At 45.9% G+C, this 14926-nt stretch overlaps 1 protein-coding gene across 4 annotated transcripts in view; it reads left to right on the top strand.

Moving 5' to 3' along the window:
• Positions 1 to 14926, top strand: part of ABCA1 (ATP binding cassette subfamily A member 1) — a 126534-nt gene that overhangs the window by 72456 nt on the left and 39152 nt on the right. For all 4 annotated transcript variants that reach the window (XM_012736820.3, XM_012736823.3, XM_012736821.3 and 1 more), the window contains exons 10-18: positions 1484 to 1623; positions 1968 to 2084; positions 5588 to 5785; positions 6536 to 6741; positions 7344 to 7520; positions 9301 to 9523; positions 11278 to 11499; positions 12566 to 12770; positions 13854 to 13967. In XM_012736820.3, coding sequence (XP_012592274.2) covers positions 1484 to 1623; positions 1968 to 2084; positions 5588 to 5785; positions 6536 to 6741; positions 7344 to 7520; positions 9301 to 9523; positions 11278 to 11499; positions 12566 to 12770; positions 13854 to 13967 — 1602 coding nt within the window. The remainder of the gene's footprint in view (positions 1 to 1483; positions 1624 to 1967; positions 2085 to 5587; positions 5786 to 6535; positions 6742 to 7343; positions 7521 to 9300; positions 9524 to 11277; positions 11500 to 12565; positions 12771 to 13853; positions 13968 to 14926) is intronic.

The following is a 14926-nucleotide window of genomic DNA, read 5'->3' as shown; positions in this document are numbered from 1 at the left end:
TTTTAAAAAGGTTGATTTGCTGATCTTTTTATTATTATTATTATTACCATTGAAGTAAGCTTTATAATAAAAACCTACGTAACAGTGATAACAACAGCAGCTGACATTTAGGTAAAATTTCCTATATACTGTGCATTCTGTTTTAAGTTATCTCATTTTGCCCTCATGATAATCCTGCAAGGAAGGTTCTATAACCCCACATTTCATAGGCTCAGGGAGGTTAAGTGGCTTGTCAAAGCTACCTCATAGTTAATCCACAAGCGCTAGGGTGCAAGCCCAAATCTGTCTGGCGTTTTCGGTCTGGTGAACCACACTGCGTCTAAAGTACCTGTTAATGGTGGCGCGTGTGTACCATCACACTCCATCACACCAGGGCATTTGATCTGCTGTTTGTTTCCCATTCTTAGCTGTAAGGCAGTGTTACAGAAACTCGTAACTCTAGATCCACTCCCCTCACTTAAGCAGTTTGTGGGGATGTGTGTACTGTGCCTGGTGGCAGCAGGGATCCAGTGTTACAGTTTTAGACAATGGCATCCTTTTCCTTGAAAACACGATGCAGGTGAACCTTTCTCTGTTTCCAGCTTCGGGTGTGTCTTTCAGACACGGAGTGAGGAAGCTTTTTGTGCATTACTGTAACACAAGAACCTTTTATTCTTCTCTGAAGTGAAGCACTCCAGACATTTCCAAGTTGCTTTATAAGCCTGAAGAGGGTGGCATTGCAGGCAGCTTTATGAAATGCCATCTTCTCCTCCTCTCCAATAGCTTATAAGTCGACCCAAAGGCGCCTTCATTTGCACAACAGATATAATTGTGAACAAATCTTTCTCTCTTAAAAAAAATTCTATTATCTTTGCAGCACATAGGGAATACTTGGTACCTAAAAAAGCCTGAAGAGTCCTACATGAAATTCAAAAAAATCAGGGATCTTTCCTTCTTGATAATCAAGCACATTTGTCTGTTATAACTTTGGATTTGGGTTTTCATTAAATGTAAATATACTAGTGATGAGATCTAATCAATCAAAGAGAAAATTTTTGTTTTTGGTTGAAAACTGAAGTCTGAATTCAGCCCTCTGGTTGCCCCCCAAAAGTCATGTTTGTTTTCAGTGAAAACAGAGTGGAGAGGCCGGCATGAGAGTGAATCTGGAATTATGAAGGCATGTGCATAGCAAAAACATTTTTCTATATCAGCTCAGTTGTGAGTAATCCATCATCAGTGTTATTATAAGCTGATTATTTATCAAGCATCTATTCTGGAGGTTTTATAGATAATATCTCAGTTAATCCTCTCCACATGTCTGCCAAAGAGATGTTATGAACTTTACTTTTACAGAGGAGCAAACTGAGACTCAGACAAGTACATGGCTATTCAGTGGTGTATCTGGGATTTGAACCCAGGACTGTCTGTCTGCTCCAAAGCCCTGGTCAGTTTCCACTGGTATATGACCATGCATATGAATATTTGTCTGTCATCTCCTTTATAGCTCCTTACTGCAATGATTTGATGAAGAACTTGGAGTCTAGTCCTCTTTCCCGCATTATTTGGAAAGCTCTCAAGCCTCTGCTTCTTGGGAAGATCCTGTATACACCTGACACTCCAGTCACAAGACAGGTTATGGCTGAGGTAAGCTGTCCCGGCCCAAGACGCCCTCTCCAGAGTCTTCTCAGACTTAGAGGCAAAAAAATAAAGGTGGCTTCAGTTGAAGTATGCTGAGTGTATCCATGGCTCTTCTGGGACTCCCAAACAGTGAAAACCTCAAGTGTGATCCAGACCAGAACTAACAGTTAGAGCCAGCACCCCATCCCTGGGTATTTGAATCATAGCTACATATAGGCATTTCTTAGGGATGGGGGCGGGGGACTGGCACAGGGCAGCTGCAATGGGGTATTTTCAGGGTGCAGCTAAATTGCTCATTGTCTCTGCCTCTCTCCCATTTCCTGTGGCCCCGGATCCCCACCTGACTCCAGGTGAATAAGACCTTCCAGGAACTGTCTGTGTTCCATGATCTGGAAGGCATGTGGGAAGAACTCAGCCCCAAGATCTGGACCTTCATGGAGAAGAGTCAAGAAATGGATCTTGTCCGGGTGAGTGTCCCTCTGATTACCATGTGCCTGCTTGACACTGGAGGGGTGAGTTTCTGGTCACTTTCCCAGAAGTGACTGAGATGAGAATTCTTTAAGCTTCCCCACGGCTGCCACCTGTCCGGAAGTACAGGGCATGGTGCATAGATTACACTGTGCATATGAGCATCAATGCCTCTCATAGTCACGTGTCAGTTTTCTACAAACTTAGTGAGGGCTGGTGTTTGGAAGTAGAGTTAGGTGATTGCAGGACCCTATTTTTTCATTTCTGGCTCCAGCCCCTGAGCTAGCCACAGCATCTTCTTTAGCCTCCCTGTGTCTTAGGAGGTCTTGGAAGGAGGTGTGGGAGCAAATGTGGCATCTGACAGGTAGACGGGTCTGAGATCCCCGTTCCCAAGGTGCTGCCTGAGGGCCGAGCTGCCTGCCGTGCTTCTGAGCCACTTGAAAGGGATAAATACTCTGAAGACTGTTGGATGCAAATTTGGAGCAGTCTGAGCAAGAACAGAATGTCCCCTCTGCCTGAGCCTGAGTGCATTTTAATCACATCTTCCATGCTTCAGGCTGAGTCAGAGAATCATTAAACTAATTCCTATTTCTGTCGTAAGGGAGGCCTCTTCCTTTTGTCTCTGCTGCCATGAAGAAGCAAGAGAGAATTTTGCCAGGTTTCTCATCTTGAACCTCACTGATCCTATGGGTGGCTGGGTTTTAGAGGCTGCACCTACTTGGAGAGAACTCTTCTGAACTTTAGGACTGTCCCCTTACCTCATGGGAGGCAGGTTGCCGAGGAGGAAGACTCTGGTGATAGAGAAGCCAGTTTCCTTTGCTGCACTAGTTCTGTTATACATATGCAGAATTCTCTAATTGGGGCCTTTAAAAACAAGGGACTTTGGTGAGAAAAGCATGAACAGTAATTTGTATGGATTTACACTGACTAATAGTGACAGCTCCTGCCCTTCAAGTGTGGGTCTCTGTTGGGCTCCAGTCCCTCTTCCATCAGGGGTTTGTGTGATCTAGCCACAGATAGCATCATAGACCTAAGTGTGGTCTCAGGCCTTCCTCCTGGTCTTCTCCTTGGAATCTACATTTCTACTAGTTGCACTTTTTCTCTTTGTCTGGGTCTCAGAGTATGATAAGGGGCCTTGTTGAAGGGGCTCGGTGAGTTTTGATTTGTGGGCAAATAGATGCTTCGCTACTCTTGACTTGAGAGTTTGCCTTGGGTGCTTTGACTACTTACAGTTCTTAGGGGACAAGGCCCTTGCAAACATGCTAGTGGTATTCATTATGAATCTAGCTGGGAGAACCCAGGGTGCATGATAGGGAGTGGAGGCCCTGAAAGGGTTTTTAGCAAGAGGACATGTAGATACATTATTCTGATAGGACAGATGAATTGAAGATGGAAGAGGGTTGGCTGAAGGCAGAGACCAGGGAGGAGGCTCTCCAGGTGGCCAGGGCATAATGCAAGAGGTGAGGCCTGGTGCCTGCTTGGTTGTGGGGCAGTGAAAGAGAAGGAGGCACCAGGATGATTCTTGATGGCTAGCTGAGTGGGTGGTGGGGATGTCCAGTAGCCCGATGGCTATTGGGGTCTGCGGTGCAGGAGGGTGGTCAGGCTGGAGACGCAGACCTGGGAGTTGTCAGCCTGTGGGTGGAAGAAAGGGAGCCTCCTCCAACTGCTTTCTTCCCTTTCTTAAGGATTGCTTATTTAACTCCATATGCATGGCATGGGCTGCTTACCCCCTGCAGCCTGGCATCTGGTACACGAGGTGATGCTGAGACTTCTGCTTCTGCTGGGGTGGCTCTTACCTTTCTCGTGTCTCTGACTCTGTCTTTACCCATTGCTTCACCCCACGGATCCAGAGGCATCTCTCTCTGTTGAGTCATGCAACCCTCTGATACCAGTTCGCTCTCTTTTCTGAGCTCCTCTTGGTATTCCCAGGGGCAGTCTTAGGTCTCCTGGTCCTCTCAGGTACCCTGGTGTGGCCACGTGGTCAGCGATCTCACTGGGCACATTGCTCTGGTCTTGCTGGCTGTATTGCTCAGAATCCACACCAGGTAGGGCAGGCCTCACGTCTTCCCTCTGCTCTTAATCTTCTTTGTTCAGTTCAAGTGTCCAAATAAAGTGGTTTCAGTATTGCTAACCCTTGCCTCTGTGAACTTTTGTGAGGTATGATTTTTATGTCTGTTACATTAACAAAAATATAGATACATCTTACTGATGACAGTATAAATTGTTGTTCCCTACAAGAAAGCAATTTAGAATGAAAATTTCAAGAACCATAAAAAATGTGCTATCCTGTGTACCTCCATTCTGCACACCCCCAGGGATGCATCCCACGGAAATAATTTTAAAGAAGTCACCATATGAGAGATAGTGTTATTGCTGTATTAATTGTTACTGTGAGAAATTAGAAATAGACTAAATGCTCAGTAGTACAGGAATTATTAATGAAATTATAGTTATAAAGTCATGATGCTTCCATGAAAATAATTAAATGAAACCACAAGGGGGAAAAGGCTTTATAATGTTAGTGAAAATAAGACTGATTTTAAAAAGTAGCAGTTTTCAGACTCTCGGAGACTCCAGTTTGGTAGAGTCAGGGCTTCATCTTCTCTCTTGAAGCTGTGGCAGGAGTTGCAGTTGCTTCTCCTTTCTGCTGAGTTCGCAGCTGCCATTTTTCTGGTGAAACATCTGTGCTGGCCTTTGGATCTGGTAGTGGAGCAGCAGATCAGTTCATCCTTCTCTTTCATGTTGGCCCACGTGAGGAACCAACCAATGAGGGCACAAGAATCGGAAGATAGACCACCTTTGCATCCTGGCCCGTACATCCTGCAACTGGAAAAGATTGTACTTTACTTGGTTAACCAGTAGCATTATTTTCCTAAACTAAGCATAAAAAGTAGGTTAAGTCTAGAGATAGGGTTTTTATGTGGGATCTTCAGACTGGGACTAAAAGAGTAAGGCGGTATAATGCAGTGGGGAGGTGCACTGGAATCAGAGGGCCTATGCTTTGTATCATGGCTTTGCTACTTATTAGCTGCGTGACCTTGTATTAGAGACTTAATTCTCTGAACCTCAGTTTTCCCACCTGTAAAATGGGACATATGAGAGGTACCCTCTTCATGGAGTTGTGTGAGGTAAGCCATATAAATTATTCAACATAGTAACTATACAGAGTAAGGATTATTCTTGTTACTAAATGTATTAAGCGAGCTGTCTGGTGTAGTGGAAAGCACATGGATTCTGCACGTAGACTGGTCTGACTTTGAGTCTCAGCTCTATAGCTCCACACCTATTAGCATTATGACTCAGCCTTGGTTAAAATCACATTCTTTTTTCTTTATTCCAACCTCAGTCTTCTCACCTGTAAAATGGGACATTTATCTGCCTCACAATTCTCTGTGAAGATTAAAACAAGACGCAGTATATGTGAAAGGATTTTGTGCTTTATATGGTTCTTGTCAAGGTGTGGTTGATATTCACTGCTTGTCCTTGCTTGTTGGAATGGCAGACGCTGTTGGAGAGCAGAGGCAACGACCGCTTTTGGGAACAGCAGTTGGACGGCTTAGATTGGACAGTCCAAGACATTGTGGCATTTTTGGCCAAGTACCCAGAGGATGTGCAGTCTGCTAATGGCTCCGTGTACACCTGGAGAGAAGCTTTCAATGAGACCAACCAGGCCATCCAGACTATATCCCGCTTCATGGAGGTGAGGACCTGCCACCTGGGTCATTTAGAAGAGGCTTGTGGCTTCTTTCTCTGAGATGTTCCAGTAAGCTTCAGGCAGGAGGAAAGTTTAGAAATAATGTGCAGTCTCCTTCACAGCAGTATTGTCAAGCTTAACACGGGGCTTAGTGTACAAAAGGTGCTCAATAAATGTTAGTTGAATGGTTAAATGAGTATATAAACAAACCTAACTCTAGCATTATTCTGTACTGACCTAAGAGTGTTTCTATTCATTGTCTTATAGGTTTTCCTGTGTTACGATATCCCAATGCCTAATTGCACCAAAGCATTCCTTTTAAAAGGCATTATGTATAAAACTTATTTAAAATTTAATTCAGGACAGATTAAAATTTAGTCTTAAAAATTTATCACATAATAGGGATGAATAAAAGGTTTTTTGGTCTGGTAGGTTGGTGGGTTCATTGCTATGACTCAAAATTGCTGAGAAAACAAAGAGGAAAATAAGATATAATCATTGTTTCAACCTCTTTCCCTCCACAAAAATCAGCACAGGTAACTTGTCTCTAAATACTTTCAGCATTTCTCTTAAATTTCAGTTAAAAACCAAAATGATCCATTCTTGGTTGAAGATTGGAAAGCTGCTTTAGAGAGGATTCGAGAGTAGGGATAGACAATCCTGCAGTCAGGACTTGCCCCCTAGGGTAGGACCTGTGTAAGTCACTGCTTGTTATCCTGGCCACCTGTGTTCTCACCAAGGCGGTTCTCTCACCAGTGTGTCAATCTGAACAAGCTCGAACCCATAGCCACAGAAGTTCGGCTCATCAACAAGTCCATGGAGCTCCTGGATGAGAGGAAGTTCTGGGCTGGGATCGTGTTCACTGGAATTACCCCAGGCAGCATGGAGCTGCCGCATCATGTGAAGTACAAGATCCGAATGGACATCGACAATGTGGAGAGGACAAATAAAATCAAGGACGGGTAAGCCCCATCTCATCACTCTAGCCTGGTCCTGGGGAAGTCAGGAACAGCTATGATGACTAGAGAGATACTTCATTTTAACTAGTAACTTGGTAGAAATTTCAATAAAAAATAACTTAAATTGGTGGCATGAGTTTGGTGAGATTGGCACAGTCATTGCTGGAAGGCATGATTTCAAAGGTCATAAGATAATCACTATCTTTTCACTCAGCATCTCCACTCTAGGGAATTAATCCCAAGGAATTAAGTCAATAGAAAAAAGAAAGAGAAAGAAAAAAAAAAAGACTTCAGGTTCTCTGTGCTAGTGTTACTCATTTTTATGAAAGAGGGCAAACAACCAATGAAAAAGGAATCATTAAGTGAATTTTGGTACGTCCACTTAATGCAGTGTTAGGTAGCCAATGGAGGGTAAAAAACCAAACCAATAAGTAGTATGCTCATTCTGATTATATTTGTTTAAAAATATGTGTACATGTCTAATGAGACCAGAAAACAAGATACAAAAATAAAAATAGTGGTAGGTAAAGGAAGTGGGATGGTGGGTGATTGGATGCTTTTACTGTTTGGTTCTGAATGTCTGATCACCGGTGGCTTGGTTTTAGGTACTGGGACCCTGGTCCTCGGGCTGACCCCTTTGAAGACATGCGGTACGTCTGGGGGGGCTTCGCCTACTTGCAGGACGTGGTGGAGCAGGCAATCATCAGGGTGCTGACGGGTGCCGAGAAGAAAACTGGTGTCTATGTGCAGCAGATGCCCTACCCCTGCTACGTCGATGACATGTGAGTTATTCGCGAGCCACCCTCTTTGTTTAATCAGTTAACACTGTGCCAGGTGGAGTGTGTATGTGCAGGCTTGTGTGTATGAATGATCTGGAAACAAGGTGCCCGATGTAGGGGTCAACACCTTCAGCCATGTCACAGACATGCACTACACATACTAGTAGTGATCCTTCTCCTTTCTCGTCCGTAGTTGGCACCACTTTTATTTTTTACGTCCTAACCTTTTGGTCAAACTTTGCCCAATCTGCAATTTAAAAAATGTGTCCTGACAAACACATGCAGGCGAGTAGACACACATACCCCCAGACGCAGAAACAGCAGTCTAGACTTGTCAAAGTAGATTTTGTGTAAATTTGCCTGCTTCCTCTCCCTAAACGGTAAGCCACATTTTGAAACAATCCAAATAAAACTGAACAAAGCTTCATTATCTTAGACTTTTTCGATAATCTTTTAGTGCTTAGTCACTAAGCTGCCAAGTTCTCATTGCGGGAACTATGCCTTCGAATGTAATAATGTCTCATAAGAGAGAATGGGCAGAGGTGTAGTTATTGCAGACATCTGAAATATGCAATGTCTCTTCCAAATTCTGGAAATTCTTTTATTCTCTGTTGTTAGTGGTGGTGGTAGGGTGTGTGAGTGTGTGTGTGTATGTAGGGATCACAGTATAGAAGGAACATGACTTCTCTGCTTGTATTAGCTCTCCATTTTGCACTGAACAGCATATTTCCTCGAATGGACATCTCTAGCTTTTCCAGGTTACCAGAATTATCGTGTTTTTCACCCTCAAAATGATTAGCCAGAATTTTCCAAACCAAGACTTTTCCAAAGACCCTTAAGCCAAGATTTACTCTGGAAAGGATGTCTTAAGATGAGGGCATGGGAGTTCAGAGACATTAAGAACCTTTGCCTATTGTCATGTAGCAAGTGCATAAGTGGGAAAGCTGGGACTTGGACTTCAAGTTTCAGGGTCCAGAATCTATGTCCCTTTTACTTTGCAGCTCTGCATTTCCCATTCTAGTTGGAATCTGAAATAGTAGTGTCAAGAGCTGCCTGAAGCATATTTCTGCACCGTGATAAGAGTTGAACCAAGCAAGTCAATAGTGAGATGTCCTTGAGGTTTTGTGAGAGAAAGAGTTGGTTTTCTTGTTTTGGTTTTTAGTACTTTAAAATAAAACATCTTGGCCGGGCACAGTGGCTCACGCCTGTAATCCTAGCACTCTGGGAGGCCAAAGCAGGTGGATCGTTTGAGGTCAGGAGTTCGAGACCAGCCTGAGCAAGAGCAAGACCCCGACTCTACTAAAAAAATAGAAAGAAATTACTTAGACAGCTAAAAATATATAGAAAAAATTCACTGGGCATGGTGGCGCATGCCTGTAGTCCCAGCTACTTGGGAGGCTGAGGCAAGAGGATTGCTTGAGCCCAGGAGTTTGAGGTTGCTGTGAGCTAGGCGGATGCCATGGCACTCTAGGCTGGGCAACAGAGTGAGACTCAGTCTCTAAATAAATAAATAAAATAAAATAAGCCACTTTTAACTTAATTACATCTCACAGTTACCTAGTTACTAAAACAAGCCCCCACAGGAAGGCGCTTGGCAAGACTCGTTAGCCTAGGTTTTATCACTACATCACACTGCTCATGGACCATTTGGCGACCCTTATATTTTAGGGTCCAAGGGCCCAAAAGCGGTGCTTCCTCTGGCATGCAGGCTAAGAGGCCTTGGTCCGTGACCATTGCTCACACGCATCTTTCATTCTCCCCTTGTCTTCCTCGGGACCTCCAGCTTCCTGCGGGTGATGAGCCGGTCAATGCCCCTGTTCATGACGCTGGCCTGGATTTACTCTGTGGCGGTGATCGTCAAGGGCATCGTGTACGAGAAGGAGGCGCGGCTGAAGGAGACCATGCGCATCATGGGCCTGGACAACGGCATCCTCTGGTTTAGCTGGTTCATCAGTAGCCTCATCCCTCTGCTCGTGAGCGCTGGCCTGCTGGTGGTCATCCTGAAGGTGAGGCGGCCTCCCTCGCTCTTTCCTGCCAGGGAACCCCTAAACAGCCCCACACGGGCTATGGGAGCAGGAGAGGAAACGCCAAAACTCTGGGAGGAAGGGGTCATATGTGGCATTTCCTGCAGTTTCCTCAATTTTATAGTTGGTTGGGGAAAGTGAGGCCCAGAGAGGGTTGGCGACTTGCCCAGGGTCAACCCAGCTGCTTAGCGGCTAAGCAGGACTAGAACCCAGGGCTCACGCTTTTCAGGTAAGCACACTCAGCCACGCCATGCTGTCTACTTGGCACTGGTCCGTGGCAGCATCTGAGAGCTGTTCGTTTTTTTAGATGTATTGGGTGGCGATGCTTCCTGAGTTCCTAAAAGTGGTAATCAGAAGGATGCATTAATATATTGTCACAGGTTAGATTGTCCGGAAGCAGAGGCTGAAACAGAGTCTGACGCGTGGGCATTTGTTAGGAATCAACACCTGTAGAAGGGACGTGGTGGACGCAGGGTTGGCAGAGCGGGGAGTTGAGCTGTGACTCTGCGCCAACCCCTTTGGGGACTCGGAATATACAGTTTGTCAGAGTTGTTGTTGGAACTGAAATGTCTGGCCCTTTGTGCTTCCCCAAGGTCTCCCTCCCTGACAAGCCCCTACGCCAGGCACCCTGAGTAATCACTGAATGAATGTGGGCTCCCCTGGGAAGGGTGTACCCCAGGGCCAGGCGGCTCTCTGCAGCTGTGACAATTCCAGAGGTGCTGACAGCCGGGAAACAAGGTCTCCCTTACAGAAGACTCTGGGCAGTGCAGTTCTGTGTCCGCCCCACATATTAATGTATTTATATCTCAATCTTCTTTCTCCACAAGCATTTCGTGTAAGGATGTATAACGTAAAAACAAATGTCTTTGAAGCAAAGGGGAGTGCAAAGAGATAGCAACTAACGTTTAATACTAGCTACCGTCTGTTGCCAAGGAGCACTCACTGATTGCCAAGTACTGTTTAAGCACCTCGCGTGGGCTGCTTATTATATCCTCACTAAATGGCCCATTTCCCATGCAAGGATATGAGGTGAAGGAGGGCCCAGGACTTCCCTGAGGTTACACAGCAGGATGGCTGAGCCAGGATTTGAGTGTGGTTCTTGCTAAAAGCAGACTCCACCCTCATGCTCGGATATCTAGTTGATATCTATGCTCAAGGGGCCGAGCTCTGTAGCAGGGGTGTGGACCTGTGGCTGGTGGGTGACAGCTGCTTTGGGACAATTGCATACCATTGGGTCCTGCGGACACATACCTGATGACCAGAGATAAGCTCAGCACATCCACAAGAGTTCGGATGATCGTAGGAACGCAGAAGCCACGGTTATCAAGGCGTAAATTAAGGTTGCTGAGCCATTTTCCTTGGCTTGTAGAAAGAAAAGTTGTGTGGGACATTATCATCCCACAGCTCTTTCTTGGGGCCAACAATCATAGTCCTTATAAAAGGAGAAACCATTTAGTATCACCGATCAGAGAAAAAAAGAGCAAAACTGTCCATTGATACAGACTAGAAAGCCCTGGACTCTGCTCCTAGCTCGGCCCTGATTTTTCTGTGTAGTCTTGGGTAAGTCGTTTCTCTTCTCTAGGCCTCAGTTTCCTCATCAGAAAAGTGAGCAACATTATTCCTGTGCATTATCTCTAAGATAAGTATAAAAAACCCTGACTCTTCCCCATAGATCGTGCAAGTTGAGTGCTTAGGCTTGTCGGGGCAGCACGTTTAATGGGTCTCTTCCTTCCCAGTTAGGAAACCTGCTGCCCTACAGCGACCCCAGCGTGGTGTTTATCTTCCTGTCCGTGTTCGCCGTGGTGACCATCCTGCAGTGCTTCCTGATCAGCACCCTGTTCTCCAGAGCCAACCTGGCAGCAGCCTGTGGCGGCATCATCTACTTCACGCTGTACCTGCCCTACGTCCTGTGCGTGGCGTGGCAGGACTATGTGGGCTTCACACTCAAGATCTTCGCAGTGAGTACCTCTGCCCCTCTGCAGCAGCTGCGGCCACAGCCATCCCAGGCATCAGACCTGCCCTCTGGAGTCCCCGAATAGAAGCAGCAAGTAGGGAACAGAAGATGAGAGTCTCTTGCCAGTGGGACTTGAACCTCAGTTCTAGATTCTGAGCTCTGTGGGGAGGCAGGGATGATGTTGTATGAAACTGTTTACCTTTAGTCTTCTCTGTGGACGCTGGTTGAATTGAATTGAGTGGAATTTTCCAGAGAGTCAGGCTGAATCTTGAACCTGACTGGCATTGGGGAACAGCTTTGGGCAATAGATGCCGTCTCCGCCCTGTATCTCCCAGCTCCTATCAAACTCTCCGCAAAGTCAAGGCCGCAGATAGAGCTGAAAGCCCTCGGGGGTCAGAGGTGACTCCTGGACCCATCTGCCTTTTGTCTAGCATGGCGTTTTGCTTGAGTAACATTTTTTGAACTTAGCAAGACTGAGGATAGGTACCCCATCTTCCCACAGATCCCTGACTCAGACACTTCCTTCCCTTGTACAGAGTAGGAGAAGCCTTGAGGGGTGTGTGAGCCCCCTGTAAAAGCAAGCTGCCAGCTGTCCCCTGGGGCATGTATAAGGAAAGCTAACAGTCCCTCACAGGACCCTCCAGGTGCTCATTCTGGGCCCCATCGCACCGGCGGCTCCGGGCAGGCCCCTCTGACCTTGAGCCTTCCTCCGCTGAGCAGGGAGCCTGAGAAAACCTTGATGAATGTGTGTACTTGTGTGTGTGTGGGGCAGGATTGCTGAGCCTTGGGGCATCTTTGGAAGCATAAAATTCTAAAACTTTTACACTCCATCCTACACGCCTTTCTGAAATGTGTGTGCATAATGAGTGGTTGCAAATGGAATCATTTAATATGCTCCAAGGGAGCCCACTCCCCTAAAGGGACTCTGTAGGTGAATACTACTTCCGTATCGTATAATTGATGCATTTTGCAAATTCGAATTTCTCCAGGTATAATTTACATTAGAAGTGATAAATGAAAAATGAGAGAGACAAAGAAATGGATAAATGACTTCTGCCTCTTTCTTGCAGAGCCTGCTGTCTCCTGTGGCTTTCGGGTTTGGCAGTGAGTACTTTGCCCTTTTCGAGGAGCAGGGCATTGGGGTGCAGTGGGACAACCTGTTTGAGAGCCCTGTGGAGGAAGATGGCTTCAATCTCACCACTTCGGTCTCCATGATGCTGTTCGACAGCTTCCTCTATGGGGTGATGACGTGGTACATCGAGGCTGTCTTTCCAGGTACACTGAGCTTCCACACTGCTTTGGCCACCTGCTAGAGAAGTATGATTTCTAGCTGCCGAGATTTCCTTTATTTGTGCTGGAATGTCTGCAGGGTGTGGGGCTCCCTGGGAAGCAGCTGGGGCTTTAGATCCACGGCAAATAAACAGTCCAAGGAGAGGCAGCCGATAGTGAAAATACAGTTGTCACTATTTGTATATCACTCATTTCTTGAAAACTGTGTCCAGGGCACCCTGAAAAGTGTTTTATATGCTTCAATTCATTTGATCCTCACAAGGTTACTCTGAGGTAGTTACTGTAATAACCAGGAGTTGTCAAATGAGAGAACTGTGACTCAAAGAAGTGAAGTTATGTGCCTGTGGTCACAGAGCTGGTAAGTGGTGGGGCTTGGAGGTGAATGCAGCTAGGTCACACTAGCTCAGTGGGCCCAGGAACATTGGTATTTCTGTGTCCCCAGAGGGGATGCCTCTGGGAGAGCGTCTGTCTCCTGAGTACAGGTTGTTAATAATAAAATATATTAGTTATAAGGCCTGCCTGTGATATGATTAAATTAGCATTCAGTACAAATTCATTTTGATGCTTTCCTTAATAAATCTTCTCGACCAAGTCCAAGATGAACTGGCCTTGGGATATACTTTCATATAAGATCAAATTCTGAGAAAGCAAGGTTTAAGTCTATTTGGTTCACCTTCTGATCTCCTCTAAGGAGGTTTACATGAAATAGTTATTACCCCTACCTGGACTTCATTGAATATGCAGTTTTGCATCATATGGAGTCTGGATTCAAGTTCTGAGTCCATAACTTACTGGCTGAGTGATCTTGGGTAGGCTACTTAACCCTCAGTTTCCTTGTCTCTAAAATGGGGATGGCACCTGCCTCTTGGGCTTGTAGGGAAGACTTGGAGAGGTGCAGAATGTACGTTGTACATAGTAGGTTTCAGCCAGTGTGAGCTCCCTCTTTCCCCACCTCCATTTCAATCTGTTCTCCAAAGTGTGTGTCAAGGAGGGGACGGATCTGGCTGGGAAGTGTGGCGAATACTTGGATGGGGCAAAGCTTGGCTCACACTTGTGCTTTGCTTTCAGGCCAGTATGGAATTCCCAGGCCCTGGTACTTTCCCTGCACTAAGTCTTACTGGTTTGGTGAGGAAAGTGAGGAGAAGAGCCACGCCGGCTCCAGCCAGAAGGGAGTATCAGAAAGTAAGTGCTGCTGACCTGTCTTCCCTAACCTATTATTGCTGCCCACGCTACTGGGGACAAGTGATGGCTCCTGCCCTTTGTAAGACTCTAAACCACTCCAGGGGCCGAGAAAGCACATGCATTGCCCCTTTCTAGATTCTCTCATGCCATTTTTGTCCAGTGCTGTTGACTTATTGGGAGTCATTATCTGGGCCCCTGAGGGACATTTCCTTTGTTTTCTCGGCTTCCAGAAAAGCGACTCATGCTCTCTACACCTTTACTGCCCTTCCCCATGCATACTTTTCAGGCCATCCTAACAAGCTAAGAGGTAAAGGCAGTCATGATTGTGGAGAGCCTTGCTGCCTCTACACATACGAGCCTGTGTAGGCTGACACCAAGTGGCTACCATGGAGCTTGGCCTGTGCCTCTTAATGATCTCACCCCTCATTACCCAGAGCCCCAATCTTCCTTTGGCTCCTGAGTGCTGGTAGAGATGCCCCCAGTTCAGCAAAGGCTCTTCCTTTTGGAATCTTTGTTCAGGTTCCTTGTGCTCAGTATGGCTTCCTTCCTAAGGCGATAATAGGTCCCTCTTCTGCTGATCTCTTCATCTGTGTGTGTATTTAGCTCTGTGCAGTTTTATCACACATGTAGATTCACATAATCACTAGCTCAGTCAAGCTGCAGAACTGTCCCATCACTACAAAGCTCCCTCATGCTCCCCCTTAATAGCCACGGCTACCGCCCTTCTTCCTTAGTTCCTGACACCTGTCAACCTCTGATCTGTTCCCCATTTCTACAGTTCTGTTATTTATGGAATGTTATGTACATGGAAACATACAATAGGAAAACTTTTTTTTCACTCAGCAGAATTCCTATTTCCGTGGCATTTTTAGACGTATTTTTAAAACAGCTTTTAGCATCCTATGATTTCTTGTCAAGTCTTTCTCCCGCAAGGGACTGTGAATGCTCCGTCATCACTG

Source organism: Microcebus murinus, chromosome 12 (genome assembly GCF_040939455.1).
Source record: "Microcebus murinus isolate Inina chromosome 12, M.murinus_Inina_mat1.0, whole genome shotgun sequence".
NCBI lineage: Eukaryota > Metazoa > Chordata > Mammalia > Primates > Cheirogaleidae > Microcebus > Microcebus murinus.
This window is presented reverse-complemented; position numbering and strand designations above follow the sequence as displayed.